Below are 18,272 nucleotides of genomic sequence, written 5' to 3' on the forward strand. Positions count from 1 at the left end.
AGTTGTCTTACCAACTCTGAGAGGCCAATTAAGTAAGGAAAAAAAACTTTTGAAGTGATAATCAAGATGATTATCATGCTCTCTGTATGTGTATATATATCTCCTCAATATATGTTCCATTCCATGCATCCGAAGAAGTTGGCTGTAGCCCACAAAAGCTTATGCTCAAATAAATTTGTTAGTCTCTAAGGTACCACAAGTACTCCTGTTCTTTTTATGAATTTATAGAAACATTCTCTCAAGAAAGCAGTGTTGGTCATGAGGTGTCTCTGTAATAATACTACTGTATATGTCTGATCGTTATAAAGGTGTTTAGTGAAAGAAAACTTGGGATTTAGAAAGAGGATGACTGTTCTAGGCAGGAAGTACAATGGCTTCAGATTGCCATCCATCTGCCACTATTTAAAGGACAACAAAAGAGCCATTTTCTTTGAAGTTCCACCCTGCAAGAACCGGCTGAGGTCATCAGACTAGTTTCAGGCAGCAGAGCCCAAAGGCCCAGGAAACAGACACAGGACTTTGGGCTGGACAGAAGTGGCTTTCTTGGGAGAAGGTAGTTGCTTGGGAGACAGGGTCTCTGCCAAGAGATTACAAGCCTGCAGGTAATTTAGGTAAGAACATAGATTGTTTTCATAACCTCTACTACGCTTCCTTCTGTGACGTTATTGATGTGAACTGTGACCATATAGATCATTGTTGCAAACGAGGTCCTCTAGTGGCACCAAATCTTGTACAAAAGAGGACAAGTAAGGTGTCTTTGAAAAGGCTGTAATTTGCTGGTTATGATTATGCTGTCTATACATGTGTATCATTTTTGTATTTGAAGTTCTGAATATTGGCTATGTATTTGTATCTCAATGTATTTGATTCTAAGTAGCACCGGTGAAACGTTTGGCCAGCTTTTTGAGAAGGAACTCTTCAGATTAAGTGCCCAATCACAAAATACTTAACTGACAATGCACGTTGGGAGACTCCAATCCACATGAGAAGCCTTCCTGGGAATGTTCAAGGTAGCATGTGAGCAATGGCTGCTCTACCTGTAAAGAACTAATTCATGCAGGGACATGTGACTTGCCCATGTGATTCCAAACTCCATCTTACTGCTGTGATTTTCCACAGTAAGAACAAAGGAGTGTCCTTCCATATGGCAGAGGATATAAAAGGCTGTGGAAACCAATCCATTTTGTCTTCAATACTGCTTCTTACCTCTGGAAGAACTTTGCTGCAAAATGAAGCTCTGAACAAAGGACTGAATGACCCATCCAAGCTGTGGATGTACTCCAGAGGCATGATTTTAACCTACAGTTTAGTCCATCACTGCTACAAGCCTGAACCAAGAACTTTGCCATTACTGCATGTAATTGTTCCATTTAACCAATTTTAGCTCTCATCTATATTTCTGTTTATGAATAAATCTTTAGAATTGCAATTCTAAAGGATTGGCAACAGCATGGTTTGTGGGTAAGATTTGACTTGCATATTGACTTGGATCTGGGTCCTTTAGGATCAGGGGAACCTTTTTCTTTTACTGGGATATTGGTTTTCATAAACATTCATCCCCATAAGGAGTGGTGCTGGTGGTGATACTGGGAAACTGGAGTGTTCAAGGAAATTGCTTATATGACTTCTGGTTAGTCAGTGGGATAAAACCAAAGTCCTGTTTGGCTGGTTTAGTGTGCAAAGGACCCCCAGCCTTGGGCTGTGACTGTCCTAAGCAGTGTCCCATCCAAGGCTGCTTTATTAAGCAATCCTTTGGTTCAAGAAGGCTGTCCAAGCATTGTTTACCACTGATCACAAACTCCCAAGGAGAATGGTAGGTGCCAAATCCAGCAAGGCCTGCTGGGAGAAGCACAGTTGACCCAAGGAGTACTATAGCCCAGGATGCTGTTTAAGGGTATGCCTACACTGCAGTTAGACCCCTGTGGCTGGCTTGTGGAAGCTGACTTGGATTTGAGCTACACTGCAAGGAAACAGCCCCACTGCCCAAGTCAGCATGCAGTCCAGCCATGGGGTTTTATTTGCAGTGCAGACATACCCTAGAGTGGAACCAAATGCAAAAATACCAATAGCTGTTGGAGGTACACTGAGACTTGAGGGACCAGATCTAGCTGTACCTCTGACAACTGTGATAACTACAGTTTAAACCAGTTTTCATTTTTATACTTCAAAAACCACACCCAGCAACTTCCAGCACTGACAAATTAGTAAAAACTTGTGTTTGAGGAAAGGTCATACAAAAGAGCCTCACCTGTAAGGAGCGGAAATACTTATATTTTCTTGTTGGTTAGTCAAGTTTGTCTGGCAACTGTCTAGATCTTAAAGTTACCTTCTCTTATTTCATATTCAAGAGAGCACACAGTGAAAAGGTGGCCTAGACTCAGTATAGGTATCTGCACTTGAAACAGAGTTTGTTGCTGGTACTGTATTTCTCCCATCTACTATACAGAACCCTGCAGAATAGTATTACTCAGAGCCAATGAACTTCTGAGAATACCAGTGACAGAGGATATTGTTTAATCGCTGTTCTCAAGAGGGGGACATTTTCTTAAAAATGAAAGCCAACTGCTTTATTTCAGAGGTTGTTTTATAAGCATAAATGCCAGTTCTATTTTTCCTGAACATTTGACAGGCCAGACATCCGGACTATGCAATTGTCAGTGTCAGCAACAATCTATTTCATGAACTAAGACATTAGACACTCCACAAGTTTCAGATGTTTATTAAGCCCCAACAAGCTACTTTCCAGCACATGATTAAAAGTGCAATGTGAGGGCAAGCTTAATTAACATTTCCTGGATGATTAAGTGTATTAGTTGTGCGGACAGCTTCTGGAAGACCTTCATTCTGTGCAGCTTGTAAAGGGAGAAGAATTTGTTCTTTAGAAGTCAGGACGATCCTTCTTCAGTTTGCTGTAGTCCACATTGACCGAATAGAACTAAGAGGGGGTGGGGGGGGGGGAGGGGTGCAGGAGAAAAAAAAGTTTTGATCAGAACAAGATCCAAGTCTGTACTAGAGGAGAAGACTACTTTCAATTTAACTGAAAACACAGTTATTGCTATATACACTACTTGGTTTCGAGACATAGTCAAGTGCACAGATGGATTTTAGCACTAGAGCTGCATGTTTTTAAATACATTTCTAGTTTAAGTTTTGATGGTACATGCTTTCTAGCATATGCCACAAGAGCCCTCAGTTAAAGTGAGTCTGAAAGACAGCTTCACTGCAAGGTTTAAATCAGTTGTTTTCTAACTGTTGCCCATCAAGAATCCATAGAACTTCCTTACCCATCCCAGGATTAAATATTTGAACATTAATATACAGAATTTGGAAGAGACAGTCCATGGGCTGCTGTACCTCAACTCTTTAACATATCACATTATGGAGAAATAACTGTTTGGACAGGTTCACTTTGAAAAAACAGGGAAGTTATGACAAACTGGTCCCCCATCTTAGCACGAAAGTGCCACAGCGGGCTGTTTCAATACTAGGTGAAAGAGATGGTTTAAACCAAGATTAGCCATGGAGAGCTGATCAGAAGCCTCCATTCACTCCAACACCAGTTATTCTCAGTGCCATCACATTTAGATTCCTAATCCTATTGAGTAATACATTTAGAGCAGTTGCCAGTCCCTAATGATCACCGAGGCCCTCACAGATAGAAGAGAGATAATACCTCATATTATCGTGCGAGGACCAAGATATAGGGGGAAAAAAATCAAGGGTAAGATCGAACAACTTTATGTGCAGCAGCCTTATTCATACACCAGATGTTGCTAACAGGGAGAATTGTGAAGCATTAAATACAGCAATACATAAACAGAAAAGAACATGAGAGAACATGCATAAAGTGGACAAGAGAACATTTTAGAACAGTATTAGTAAAAGCTGCATGGCTACCAAGTGGTCTTCTGGGTTCAAAGATTGTAGTTCAGATCACAATCTGGACCAGTCCTAAAATAAATGTCACTGCAGTGCAGGACAGACAGGAAGGTATAACATAGGTAGAAGATCTATTCTCTTTCATCTTGTATTAAGAGCTTAGAGAATACATGGCAATGAAATAAGTACTGGTCAAATAGTGACTCTTAAGGCATATTTTAGCATCCAAGGTTGAATAAGACATTGTTAAACATATGTTTTGACTAAATAAGCAAGCAGTGACTTCAGGACAGCAGGAGTGGCAGTAACCATTACAACTGAGGTATTTAAACAGTGTTAGAATGGATACGCTATCACTCATAACTTTTAAAGTCAAAGTGAAGTTTTACAGGCCTAAGCTTTTGGAGACATTTTAGTGATTCAGCTCTTGGGTAAAAAAACCCACAAGATGTAGCAGCCCTCCAGCAAGAATATCTGGAAACACAAAAAAAGTTTATATTTGACAGGGAAATGGGGACTTTCTTTAGTGAGGGCTTTGAGCATTACAGGGAAAAGATTTGAATATTTACAATCCTTTGACAAATAAAATTACTACAATTACCATATTATGCTTTGGATTTCTCATGAGTCCTGACCCACCAAGCTGATATGTGCATGCAAGCTTGTGCAGAGTCAACTGACTTCAGTTGTATGGGTTCAGGAATATACCCATACAGATCAGTTTGGAGGATCAGGACTTCAGCTTGTACAACTAAAATATACAGGCTCACTTGAGCTATACAGTGAAAAGTGTACTGCATATAGCTCTTAGCTTGAACCCTGCAACTTGAACTTAAAGCACTGGAGCCATTTTTTTAAACCCATACTTTAAAATAAGTCACCTTTGGTCAGAGACCAAACACAGGAAGTTTTAGCAAGTTCTCAGAAACTAGAACAAAGGGGTTAAGATTGCATAAACACATTCATTCTCACTACACGCTTCCATCTTACTCACTATAATCCTGAGATTCTGCATATCTAGTTTGGAAAAGAGTTGCTTTCCTTGACAAATCTCCCTAGAGATTTGCTTTAAAAAGGAACTTTTTATTGTGTTTATCAGAATTGTATGCCATCAGCCACTGTATCTATAATTTCCAATACTTTCAACTACTTTAGTTTCCACAACATGAGGAGTTGTTTTAGTAACACTGCCAGGAAAAAATGCTAATGATACACAGGACCAAATATGGTAAACCTTGAGATTTCTGCTTCTTGTGCCAGTACAGGCTGGGAACACTTCTGAATAACAGTGTAATTTCTGTAGAGGACCAATTGTGATTTTGCAGTCGATATGATTTTATAAAAATTTGATAATGAGTGAATATAATGTAATTGGAATATGCTTCATGCAAAAGGTCTCTTGTAAGGTATCATTACAAAGCGTATTACCTACTGAATGTGAGCATCCTATTTGTATAAATGTACCACTCTTGTATCTGAAACTGGAAATATGAATTATAACTGAGGGCTTATTGTAATTATGCAAAGTGTGGGCCATTAGTGGTGGTTTGGAATCTTGATGACTCCCATTAACCAGGACAATTCTCTGCAGATGGGTGTGTTTTACCTATAAATCTTCCTGTATAGGTGTGTCCTGACAAGTGGGCAATGAAGTCTTGCAGTGACATGCGATGTCACCTGAACTGGAATCCATCTTTAACCTGGTGTCTTTCCATTGAGAAGGAGGGGTGGAAACCCAGAGAGGTACAAAGGATTCCCGCCTTATATCTTTTTTGCATAAAGGGGTGGAACAGAACAAAAAGAGGAGCCATCATGAAGAATTCCCTAGCTACCACCTGAGCTGGAACAAGAGCTGTACCAGGGCAAAGAATTGTGCCCAGGCCTGCAAGGTGTCCAGTCTGAGGGAAAAAAAAAAAAAAAAAAAAAAACTTACTGAAGCAACTCTGAGGGTGCGATTAGCTGCATTCAGTTTGATTAGACATAGATTTGCACATTTTTTTATTTTGCTTGGTGACTTACTTTGTTCTGTTGGTTACTACTTGGAATCACTTAAATCCTACTTTCTGTATTTAATAAAGTCACTTTTTAAATATTAATTGACCCAGAGTATGCATTAATACCTGGGGGAGCAAACAGCCATGCATCTCTCTCCATCAGTGTTATAGAGGACCAACAATTTATGGATTTACCCTGCATAAGCTTTATAGAGGATAAAACAGATTTATTTGGGTTTAGACCCCACTGAGAGTTGGGCATCTGGGTGTTAAAGACAAGCACACTTCTGTTAGCTGCTTTCAGGTAAACCTGCCGGTTTGGGGCAAGTAATTCAGACGCTGGATCTTTGTTGGGGCAGACGGGAGTGTCTGGCTCAGCAAGACAGGCTGCTGGAGTCCTGAGCTGGCAGCTCCCAGGGGGTTTCTATGATCCAACCTGTCACACCAACCTATAGCACATTTTTAGCATCAAATAAAAGCATTTACCGAGGGCAGTTTCCCATTAACAACTGATAGAGTGCAAATGTAAGATTTCCTGTTAAATGACAGAACCTACAGTACTAAGTGATAAAAAATGGGGTATAGTTGTCTAAGTACACTGATTTTTTTGTTTATTCACAAACTGTGTGCTGTAAATACCCCTCTCTGCAAGTTAGCAGAGTTCTACTGTACTTATTTGATCATCCTAACAGAAGCATAAAAAAAATATTTAAAAACTTTTGCAGTAGTAATGAAATCAAAATAGTTGGATTCCAAAATTGATTTTAGCATGACATCTATTGTGTGTAGTTTACAGCCCAAAGTTTTTGCTCTCCTCCCTCCAATATCAATTTAACACTGAATACTGAGTAGCATATTCGTCCTTGTTGTTCTGTATCAAGGAATTGAAAATAAATATTTATTGTCAGCACTACTTTCTTCATTCAACCCTTTGCCCTAGGTAATGAGACTTCTCCTGTCTCCAAGCAAAGGTAATATCTAAACTGCAGTCTCATTTTAATATTCAAATCTAGCCTTCCCTCCCAAATCACTCCACTGCTGATTCCCAATCCAAACCTGGGTGGGAAACTGACAGCAGGTGAAGCATATTCAGTCCTCCCTGCACCACCTCTCACTGGTATCTCACACAGAGCTGATCCTCCAAAAGTAGCCAGACCACAGATAACATACATCTGTAGATTAGCCGATGCCCTAATGGCTAAAAGCCTTTCTGCCTCTTACCTTGTACTGATCAGTGGGAGCCAGCTTATTCCAGGGTTCAGGGTTATTCTTTTTGTCCCAACTACAAAGAGAAATACAATAATATAGCAGAAGATATAAATCAATCACACTGCTTTTAACATGCATTTTATATTATAGAACTGATGTTTAATTACTTAAAAGAACATGAATGCTTGTCTGTCCTGACAAGTTTCCACATAACAAAGCCGCCAATACTATAAGTAGTCTCCAAAATGTACTTTATAAGCATGGAACCAATTTCCTCATTCAGAAATGCAGTCCTTCAAATTCAACTCTGAAGCTCACCTAGAAACATGGGCCTCCAGGGGTGCCAAACTTTTCATAAACACCAAAGTTTGCTTGAAAATTATATATTTTTCTGCGCGCACACATGCACACACACACACAGAGAAAAGTTTACTGCCTACCAGACATCAGGGTTGAACATTGCCAGGCGCATAATGTACAGGGCTGCACCAGAACCTCCAGCTCCAATAAAGATGAAGAGAGGGATCAACTGGAACAAAAGATTTAGAAATGAATGAGAGATTAGAACATAAACATAATGCCACTTACAAAACAAGGCTGGAAATGAAGTCTTGCCCAATGATCACACATCTGGCTCATCAGTTTTGAGCCACCCCACTGAAGGAGCTTACTCTAAGGCCTTGGCTACATTGGCGCTTTACAGCACTGCAACTTTCTCCCTCAGGGGGGTGAAAAAACACCCCCCTGAGCGCAGCAAGTTACAGCGCTGTAAAGCGCCAGTGTAAACAGTGCCCCAGCGCTGGGAGTGTGGCTCCCAGCACTGTAAGCTAATCCCCTCGGGGAGGTGGAGTACCTGCAGCGCTGGGAGAGAGCTCTCCCAGCACTGGCGCTGCGACCACACTCGCACTTCAAAGCGCTGCCACAGGAGAACTCCCACGGCAGCACTTTGGAGTTTCGAGTGTAGCCAAGCCATAAGTAGTTTAAGTGCCTAGTCATGAAGGACCCAGCATGCTTGTAGGGTGTCCTAATGCTAGATCGGGCTTCTCAGGAACAGCAGGTGGGGACAGGTACATGCCACTACCAAGTGCCCCACAATGCCCAGAAGAAGGCAGAAGTTAACCCTCTGACTCTAGGGTTACACTACCTACACCTGCAACAGCCTCACTAGTTCTGAAAGGCAAGAAAACGGGTTAACAAAAATCACGTGGCTACCATGACTGGGCTTGGAAAGGCCCCGCGCTGTAGAAGGGGGACGGGGACCTGGGTCTCTAAACTAACTTCACTCTAGGGCCATGGGTACATGCCCAGCTTCCTCCGAAGGACGGGGGCGAGTGCCGGGCTCACATGGGCTCCGGAAGGGGCTGTCACAACAAGGCGGTGCCAGCCCGGGTTCGAGGGGCCCCACGGAGCCGGGGAGGAGCTAGAACCAGCGGGAAGGGACGGGGAAGGGCAGGAGACCGCATGGGGCTCGAGCGGCCGTCAAGCTCCTCGGTGACCAGGTCTCCCGGCGGAGGCATTAAGCCCATCAGCGCGGCAGATGGCGGGATTCTTGCCCACGCAGCCCCCTGCCAGGAGACTCCCGCCGCCAACCGAGCCCTACAGCGCTGAAGCTCCCCCCGCAACCCGCCCGGCTCCGGGCCCCGGGTGCCTCCCCCTCCCCCCGCAACCCGCCCGGCTCCGGGCCCCGGCTGCCTCCCCCTCCCCCCGCAACCCGCCCGGCTCCAGCTGCCTCCCCCCCCCCGCAACCCGCCCGGCTGCGGGCCCCGGCTGCCTCCCTCTCAACCCGCCCGGCCCCGGCTGCCTCCCCCCGCCGCAACCCGCCCGGCCCCGGCTGCCTCCCGGTCCCCCGCAACCCGCCCGGCCCCGGCTGCCTCCCGGTCCCCCGCAACCCGCCCGGCCCCGGCTGCCTCCCGGTCCCCCGCAACCCGCCCGGCTCCGGGCCGAGCCGCCGCCGCCCTGCGGGACGCACGCTCGGATGTTTCTTGGCCTGATTGAACATGAGTCGGAACATGGTGACGGTTGGGTGGGGGGGTCTCGCGCTCTGGCAGACCCGGACTCGGCCCCTCAGGAAAGTCTCGTCTCTCTAACCCGCTGTAAGGCCCAATGTCATTGAAGGACCCTGGGTTGCAGGTGCCAGATATAGCCACCCAGATGGGGCTGTCCTGGTGGCTGCCTGCGTTCACTTTGCCGTAGTGAGGCGGCCCTGCCTCAGCCGCCGAACAAATAGGCCCTACAGAGAGGTTTGTATGGAGTCATCTATGCGTCCCCCCTACTGCTCCGTCTCCCCAGGACTTGCAGCCTCTAGTCAGAAAACAGGCAACTTCCTAGTCACCTATACAGTGGAAGGGGGCAGGGGAGAGACGAGGCGGTGGGTGAGTCTCGCGCATGCGCCGACTGATTATTGCACCCGTGGTGGGTGGGGAAGTGGCTCCGCCTCTGCTGCGGCGATTGCGCCCCACGCCGGGGCTGGGCAGGCATCGAAATCGCTTCCCCCAGGGCCCGACGTTCTAAAAATAGGTAGTCCCGCGGCGCCTGCGCTTGGCGCCTCCTCTCCAGTGTTGTCCTGACACTGTGTCTCCCGGAGCCCACTGATGGAAGGATCCAAGTCCTGCAAATGCTCGTGCACGTGCTCAGACTGAGCTTTGCCAGCGTGTGTCAGCCAGTAAAAAACCCGCCTCCCCGCAGAATCCAGAGATTGGCTTTTCAAACCGAGAGCTTTACCTAGAGTCTAAGTTCTGTGTTTGTACAGCCACCTAGCACAACAGGGCTTGGTGCATGGGTGCTGCGGTAATAACACTACTGTTAATCAAATAAACGTTCTTTTTTTATTTGCCTTCTGGGTTTTGAGCCTTTCGTGTATGATTTCTTCATGATTTTAAAGCTGTTCTCTGCAACCAGGAGGACTAAAAATTTGAGGGGGTGGTTAATGAAAGCTCAGATTTTCATGATTCCGGGACAAATCTTCCAGGAAAAACTAAAAATCAGACAAAATAAAATTATGAGGCTGTAAGGTAATCACAGGCTGTGAGTTTGTTGTGCAAACCACAACTTTTAACACACTGTAATTTTTTGTAGTTGCAAATTTGAGTGGCATTGAGAGCCCGTGCACCACATCAGAGCACCACTCACTCATATTTGACCAAGTCACTCATTTGGCTTGCTTGCCTTCTGTGCTGTTGTCTGCTTTGGAAGGTAGGCTGCATGTCTTGCACTAAGCGCTGGCACTTAATGTGTGGGTGCACACGCAGGGCTGATTTTCTTCGTAGAAGTACCCAGGGAGGGTCTTCATTCCTCACCAGAAAACAGGTTGAAGGGAACCCTGAGATAGACCCCCAGAGGACCACCTGCCTAGTAACATGTTGAAGTCTGACCACCCCGAAACCGCAAAGTTAACAAACTGGCCACAACTTTTAAACCAAAAAAATTAAAAAATCATAACTTACAACGTCAATCATAAGAGATGGCAACACTGCTTTACACACGAGTCGTCTCACTAAAGATAATGCATAAAGTTAGGCATGCATGTATGTGCTTGATTGGGACCTTAGATTGTAAATTTTCTTTGTAGGAAGTCTGTCTATTTTTTCTGTGAAGCACCGGGCACATCTATGGAGCTATTTAATTCACAATTTAGGGCTTTATTTTCCACTTTCATATGTTTCTGTTTTTTTTTTTCTTTCTTCTCCATCCTACTCCTACTCCTTGCCTCAGATCTGCTTTTTTTCTCTGAACTGTGATCTGCCCGTGAGAAAGATATTATCACCAAGGAAGGTTTTAGTGAAAAAAAGTTTGGTCAGGATTGGGTTTAGTCTCATCTCATTAGGTAAATAATCTATAATGGGGGTCACACCATTAATGCTCAGTGAGACTACTGCACTTAAAGTGAAGCACGTGCTTAAGTGCTATGCTGGATTGCTCCAACTATGGCATATTTATTGCCTTAATACATAGAGCCATAATAGCTAGGTTGTGACAATGTCACCTGTCACCTTGGTATCTGAGTGCTTTACACAAAAATAAACCAAAACATCTGTCTTGCTGCACAGTTAGTGTTGGGAGATAGGTATGTATATGTAACCCTTCTGCCGGGCCGAAACGATAGCAGCAAGGGCCGGGTTCAATACATAGGGGTTCTTTCCCCACAACATAATGCAAAACCAGCTTGAGCCCCCACCCAGTGACCTGGGAAAATCTTACACACACCCCTGGGCACCTCGAGGAGGCAATACTTCCCCTCTCGCAAGCACAGAATCTTGGTGTAGCAGAAAAGGTTTGATTACATGATAAACAACAAGCATTAAATTGGGAAAATACCTCAGCTAGAGTTCATAGGTCAAACCGTGAGCAAAGACCCACCCCAGCAAATTGGGCCGTGTCCTTCTCTCAGGGCCCTTGAGTCCAGCAACCCCCAAATCACCCACAGTCCCAAAAGTCCCACAATCCAAAAGTCTCTGTCCCGGGTCAGTGCAGCTCCAGAGTTCAAGAGTCTCTCTGCAGAGGTCCCTCTCCCCAGCCTGGGTAGAAAAGGGCACCTTACATGGTTTCAGGGCCAACTGCCCTGCCTCTTCGTGGGGTTCTGCTTCCACTAGTCGTCCCCACAAACAGCTCAGCTCCGCTTGCTCTGTGGGCTGCTCCACTCTGCCAGCTGCTCTGCTCCATGGTATTGCTTCAGGCTCCCCCACTCATTAGCACAGTACTCAGTGCTCTCAGCTCAGCAAGTCCAGCTCTTCAGTGATTTCAGCTCATAGTAGGGGAGCCCCAGTGCCAGTGAGTTCAGCTCAGTAACCTGTATCTAGACTCTTAAGGGAATCAAAAAATTAACTCTGACATTCCACAGTGGAGAGAGGCATAGGTGGAATTGGTGCTTCTGGCTCACACAAAGAGCATGCACCATCAAGTACAGATATCTGTCCCCAGCCTCTCTCTCTCTCTCCTGACTGGGTTTTGGAACCCATGTCCCTTGTCTAGCAAGTGCTATTTAGTTGACAATGAAACCCTCTATCATAAGACAGTTTTGTAGTTCCTCATTTACTTAATCGGGATGACAACATTTTATTGCTCCTGCCCCAATAACAATGAAATTGGGGCTCCCATAGCTGTGAAAATAACCATCCCAGGCTGCTGTGTGGTATGCTAAGTGGGGTGGGAGTGCCAATGCAAATAACTGAAATGCTAATGCGAATACTTGAAACTTCTTTCTGCACTCACCATAATCTACCACCAGATGTCAGGGTAGAGCTCATCCTGACTCTGCTTACATCTACAACATGCAAGTGACTTGCATCCAACGAAGTGGGTATTCACCCACGAAAGCTCATGCTGCAAAATGTCTGTTAGTCTGTAAGGTGCCACAGGATTCTTTGCTGCTTTAACATGCAAGTGAAAGCTGTTATTGTATAAAATGATGGCATTTTTAATAGAGTATGTCAAGAATGACATAGATTTGTATTCTACCAGAAAGCTATGAATATTTTTGTGAGCAAGTTAAAATTTCCTATACCTGACCTCTTAATGTGAGTTTGTTTCCCTCAAAGTTTGGCAGATAATGGGTACGTCTACACATGCATAAAAAACCCACAGCTGGCTTAGGCAGCTTACTTGAGCTCCAGTGCTTGGACTCTGGGCTGAAGAATTGCTGCATAGACATCTTGAGGGTCCCAGAGCTTGGGCTCCAGTCCGAGCCCATATGTCCTCACAGCAATTTTTCAGCCTGGAGCCTGAGTCAGCTGACCAGGGCCAGCCATGAGCTTTTTAATCCCTGTGTAAACGTACGCAATAAGATCAGTTGCATGTACTCAGTAAGCTACCAGCTGAAGACAAAAACAATTCTATTCCTTGGGCAGGAGCAAGATTATGTGTGAATATTTTCTTAAAACAGGTTAAGCCTCACAGATTCCTTGGTTGCTTGAAATGTTAGGACTTCATTTATGTCCTTCAGCAACCACACAGAGTGCAATACCTTGACCAAGAATCCATGATATCTACAACTACAAGTTTAAATGCAGTGTATGTGTAGAGTGTATGTATTTATTTATAGTAGTGATACCGTTATATTGATTTTACTTGAAGCACAGTTTCCTATTATGCAAGTGTCTAGTATAAATCCATACCACTATAGAGAGTAAATGCTAAATTAATCCAGTGAATTGTACAGCAATATCTATTCAATCTGAATTTCTTTGTTTTGAGAGTTAAGGATCTTTGTAGTTATGCCTGTCAAATCCATTTAACACTTTAGTTAGGCTAGCTCCTTCTTTTACTCTGAGTAAAGTTAGTGTTGTGTAGGTTGATATCATTTAAATAACTGAATCTACACAATGATTTTGGCAAGGTTTTGTGATGAACCAGTCCATTAGTCACCTAGGGCTTGATTTGCCATGGTGTACAAAACTTCTGAAAATCAGACCCTCAGTTTTATTTTCTCCTTCTATTCTCCTGTACACATACACTTCCATGCCTTCTTTTGTCTGTTTCTCAGTTCTTCTCCCTTCATTGGTAGCATTTCTCTTTTATGCCGAGGCCCATTTGATCTTTCACTTACATTTCTCATTTCCTGAAATTGTTTTTCTCCTCTCTTGCCTTCCTGTTTCTAGTGTCTTTTTCTCAAGCCTCCCCATTATGAATCACATAACTGCAGGTTTCTACCATGTTTAACATCAATCGTAATGTGTTTTAAGTTTTATTTTCTATTGAAAAGATGAAATTGCAGCTACTAAAATAATCACCTGTCTGATCTCTTGAAGAATCAAACTACACACACATTTGATAGTTTCAGTCAATTTTTTTCCCCTACAAAAACATACTTCCAACCACTTTCAAAGCTAGAGATTTAAGGCAATCAACATGTTCTTTAACAGGAAGGAATTAAGATGTGAGTCATAGAGAAGTTCCAGTTGTTCCTAGAACAATGAAATGTATTTTTTCATCATGTGTTGGCCTTACATAATCTTGAAAATGTCTCTGTTAATCAGACGGATGCATAAACTGGAGAGTCTCTGTAGGATACAGCAGATTGGGCTGTACAGTAGACAGGCAAAAACTGAGAAAATATTTCTAGGTGAGAAAATCTAGAGAACATTAGATGGAAGCCAAAATCATTTCAAAGCTTTGGAAAAGTACATAGATGCAGACCCTAAAAGTCATGCCTACAAATACACAAATTATATTTATTGTGACAGTTCTTCAAAAGACTATTTAAAAGATAGATAAATCTAATATTTGGAAAAATATAATTTAAGCTCTGACAGAAGAACCTCAGAGTTACCAACACCTTGGGAATGAAGGTTGTTTGTAACTCTGAAATGTTCATAGCTTTGAACAAAACATGATGGTTGTTCTTTCAAAAATTTACAACTGAACATTGAAACTTTACTATGCAGAAGAAAAATGCTGCTCCCTCCTCCTTTTTTAATAGTTTATGTTTAACACAGTACTGTACTGTATTTGCCTTTTTTTTTGTCTCTGCTGCTGCCTGATTGTGTACTTCCATTTCCAAATGAGGTGTGTGGTTGACTGGTCAGTTCATAACTTCAATGTTCGTGACTCTGAGGTTCTACTGTAATTTTCTTATCTTTCAAAAGATAACTGACTATTGGTGGCATCATAGCAGAATTTTCAGGAGCCTTCCCGACCCATCACTAGCTTCAAACACTCAGCAGCTGATCTCAAAGAGATTTGCCACACACTATCCTCTCTTTGCTTGTAGTCACCTGCTATGATGACCCACCATCATCCCTTCCATGACAGAAATAACCACTAAAGTTATCTCTATGCCTGATGTGACCAAAGTACATAAATGCACATACTGACTTCCAACAGCAGGGTCTGCTCCCCTCAATAATACTTCTAACAAGTGTTAGTCTTCTTTTCCACCTAGAAGATACACAAGAGTCTTCACCAACACTACATCTCAAAGGCTTCAAATTTCTTCTTGTTAGCAGCATTAGATTCTCATTATTCACAACCACAGGAAAAAATATAATATTAAAAAATTCAGCAAAACAATATAAGTACAAAGGGGAGGGACGATGAAATGTTTACAAATTGGAATGTAACCCTTCTTCTAGTCGAAGTTGGCAGCAACAAGGGACAGGTTCAGTATCTAGAGGTTCCCTCTCAACAATACAACAGAAAACCAGCTTGAGCCCCCAACCCGTGACCTGGGACAATTACACACCACCCTCTGAGTGCCTCTTAGAGACAATACTTCCCCTCTAGCAAAAACAGAATCTGAGTGTAGCAAAAAACAAACAAACTTTTAATAAAAAGAGGGAAGTAACTCAGTGCTGATTTGGGAAAACACCACAAACAGGGTTCATAAACATAAACCATGAGCAAAAGACCCACTCCCATGTAAGTGTCCTTTTCCCTTAGGTTCTTATGTCCAGCAACCAAAAGTCCCTTTAATGTGCCCGTCCCTTCTCTGCAACCCACTCACAGTTGTTGTCCTTGGTCAATGTAGATCCAGAGTTCAGAGGTGTATCTGCAGAGTTCATTTCCCAACCTGGGTGTGGAGGAGGGAGTAAGAAGGCATCTTACTCATTCTGCTGCCCAGGCACTCGCTTGCTGCTCCTCTTCACCAGCCGCCCTGCTGGCTGATCACCACACCTCTTTGTGGGGCTCAGCTCCTATCCCTCCCAAAAGCCACCCTGCCAGCCAATCACCAATCTGCCAGAATATCTTCAGTTCCCCCCACTTAACACAGGTTTTAGTGATTTCAGCTGCTACTGGGGTAGCCTCACTGCTGGTGCATACTGGGTACTCTCTTGCATCAGAGACACTGTCCCAAAGCAGGTCTAACACTTAGCCCTCGGTATCAATTATTTCTGTTCTGCAGTGTGTAACAAGACTTTCAATTGAGTCTAAATTAGCTCTTCTATTACACAGTGGAAAGAGGACAAGTCAAACAGTTTCTAATACCCTTAAACAAAACCCACCCTTTCTCAACTCCCTGGGTTTTGGAACCCAGGTCCCCTGCCTAGGAGTGTCATTTAGTTGAGGGTTAGTCCCTCAATTGGGGGTATGCCAAGTACAATTCTGCTGCCCTTTATTCACACAATAAGGATAACAACCCTTTATTACTCCTGCCCCAATACCAAGGAGACTGGGGATTCAGCACCAGTCTAAAGTGATCATTTGTACGTCATGTTGAGCACCTAGGCAGGGTGGGTGTGCCCATGCAAATGAGATCAACTCCTGAAGTCCTCTTCCACAGCTCATCACTAAATGTCAGTGGGGAGCTCATTCAGACTCTGCTTACAGGAATACTATTAAAAAACAAGAATTTAAAGGCTGTAAAAAGGAATTGAAGAAAAAAAGTACTGAATAACATGGTATTGCAGTAACAGATGCTCCAAGTGTTGTCAGAACCATTTATCCTCAAAATATTTCAGTATGTCTATAGTTCTCATAAACAAGTGCATATTATCTAATCTAAGACCCAGACTCATAGACTTTAAGGTCAGAAGGGACCATCATGATCATCTAGTCTGACCTCCTGCACATTGCAGGCCATATCCACTCCTGTAATAGGCCCATAACCTCTGGCTGAGTTACTCCCCTCCATAAACTTATCAAGTTTAGTCTTTAAACAAGTAAGCTTTTTTGCCCCCTCTATCTCTTCTGGAAATACTTTGTCTAATGCATCTCAGGATTGCATTCGCCTTTTTCATACCTGCATCATATTGGTGTCTCATAGTCATCTTGTGATCAGCTAGTACACCCAGGTCTTTCTCCTCCTCTTCCACTTGCAACTCATAAGTGCCCAGCTTATAGCAAAAACTCTTGTTATTCTCTAAGTGCAGGGCTTTGTACTGTTACATTTTGTCCCACTTCTACTCCAGTTTTCAAGGTCACCCAGATCTTCTTGCATGTTAATCTGGTCCTCCTCTGTTTTGGCAATACCTCCCAACTTCGTATCATCTGCAAATTATTAGCACACCATTTTGTGCCAAGGTCATTAATGAAGGTATGAAATAAGATCGGACCCAAAACCAATCTTCGAGGAACTCCACTAGTAACCTCCTTTTAGCCTGACAGTTCACTTTCAGTATGACTCATTGCCTTTAAATAGTTCCTTCCCACCTTTTAACTCTCATATTCATCCCCTAAGTTTTCTGATTGCCTAATATTTTGCTATATTTGGTCTCTCATGTATAACTCCAATGGTTTGTTCTAGTGTTTTCTCCTCAAAAGCTAGTTCTACAGATCCATCCATGGCTTGTGGGGAGGTTGTGCCAACACACAGCCTTCAGACATCCAAGCAGGAGTTGGGCAAGAAGGTCCTCCACTCTCACTGTTGAGCCCACTCTGGGCTTGGAAGCTCAAAGACATACTGTGAAGAGAACTGGCATCTTTTAAATTAATGGCACCAATTTTGGTGGTGAGCACTATGCTTGGTAGTGCTTGCAGAGTCAGACCCTTAGGCTTTTATCCTGAGCTGACCCCTGCACCCATGCAGAATCCCAGTGAAGGCAATGGGGCTCTGGGTGGACTCAGGGATTTGCCCACATGCAGTTTATTGCAGGATTGGGGCTTAGATTGTAAAGACTTCAGAGTAAGTACCTTGTGCTCATTCTCTATTCCATTATGCCTTTGTAACATAGGAGAATAAGGCCCCTTGTTTTTGTACTTACCTGAAAAGCACTAGTACAGTCCTGGCTCTGTATACATTATAACAAAATAAACTGAAGTTCAGTTGGTTTCAAATTATCCAAGCCCCCTCACAACATATTCTGCTAGCACCCATGTAAATGAAATTCCTGTAAAACAGGGCCCTCCGAGCATCAGACCAGAAAAAGTTGGAAGACAGTAATTCTATTATACTGTTAATGTGTGACAGGAAAGAAAGAGCATTTTAGAGTGGAATAATTATAATAATGCAAACGTAGTGATTTTTTTACTACATAATATATTTTTCTGGTACATAAACTGACATCCAGAGTTGCTTCCCCAATAAAACAAATACAAATTACACCTTTGATTGTTAATCAAAACATAGTGTTACCTGTAAACTTAAATATAGAGATATTTGTGCTATAGTACTAAGATTTTAGAATATAACTCTTTAATGGTAGAATTTAATTTAATCATTTTATTATTTTGTGATAGTTTTCTTTTAGTATGATAATTTGTAGGGCTATACAAACTGCAGTCATGTTAAATTAAAGACCAAAAACAATTTTATGCAGC

At 43.2% G+C, this 18,272-nt stretch overlaps 1 protein-coding gene across 1 annotated transcript; it reads right to left on the reverse strand.

Annotated features, from left to right (window-relative positions):
• Positions 1-2,703: 2,703 nt before the first annotated feature.
• On the reverse strand, positions 2,704-9,206 carry NDUFA4 (NDUFA4 mitochondrial complex associated). Its single transcript, XM_039527610.1, has 4 exons — positions 9,052-9,206; positions 7,523-7,611; positions 7,095-7,155; positions 2,704-2,935 (listed from the first exon to the last, which is right to left on the reverse strand). The coding sequence occupies exons 1-4, from the start codon at positions 9,091-9,093 to the stop codon at positions 2,879-2,881; spliced, it is 249 nt and encodes an 82-aa protein (XP_039383544.1). The 5' UTR covers positions 9,094-9,206; the 3' UTR covers positions 2,704-2,878.
• Positions 9,207-18,272: the final 9,066 nt, after the last annotated feature.

This window comes from Mauremys reevesii, linkage group 2, assembly GCF_016161935.1.
Source record: "Mauremys reevesii isolate NIE-2019 linkage group 2, ASM1616193v1, whole genome shotgun sequence".
Lineage (NCBI taxonomy): Eukaryota > Metazoa > Chordata > Testudines > Geoemydidae > Mauremys > Mauremys reevesii.

What these genes read in the sequence shown, in the direction of transcription:
- NDUFA4 (XM_039527610.1), bottom strand. Translation starts at nt 9,093, where the DNA reads ATGTTCCGACTCATGTTCAATCAGGCCAAGAAACATCCGAGC. An exon ending in ATGTTCAACCCTGATGTCTG is followed by an intron (nt 7,156 to 7,522) that starts GTAGGCAGTAAA and finishes TTCTCTTTGTAG; the next exon opens with TTGGGACAAAAAGAATAACC. An exon ending in CTCCCACTGATCAGTACAAG is followed by an intron (nt 2,936 to 7,094) that starts GTAAGAGGCAGA and finishes ACCCCCTCTTAG; the next exon opens with TTCTATTCGGTCAATGTGGA.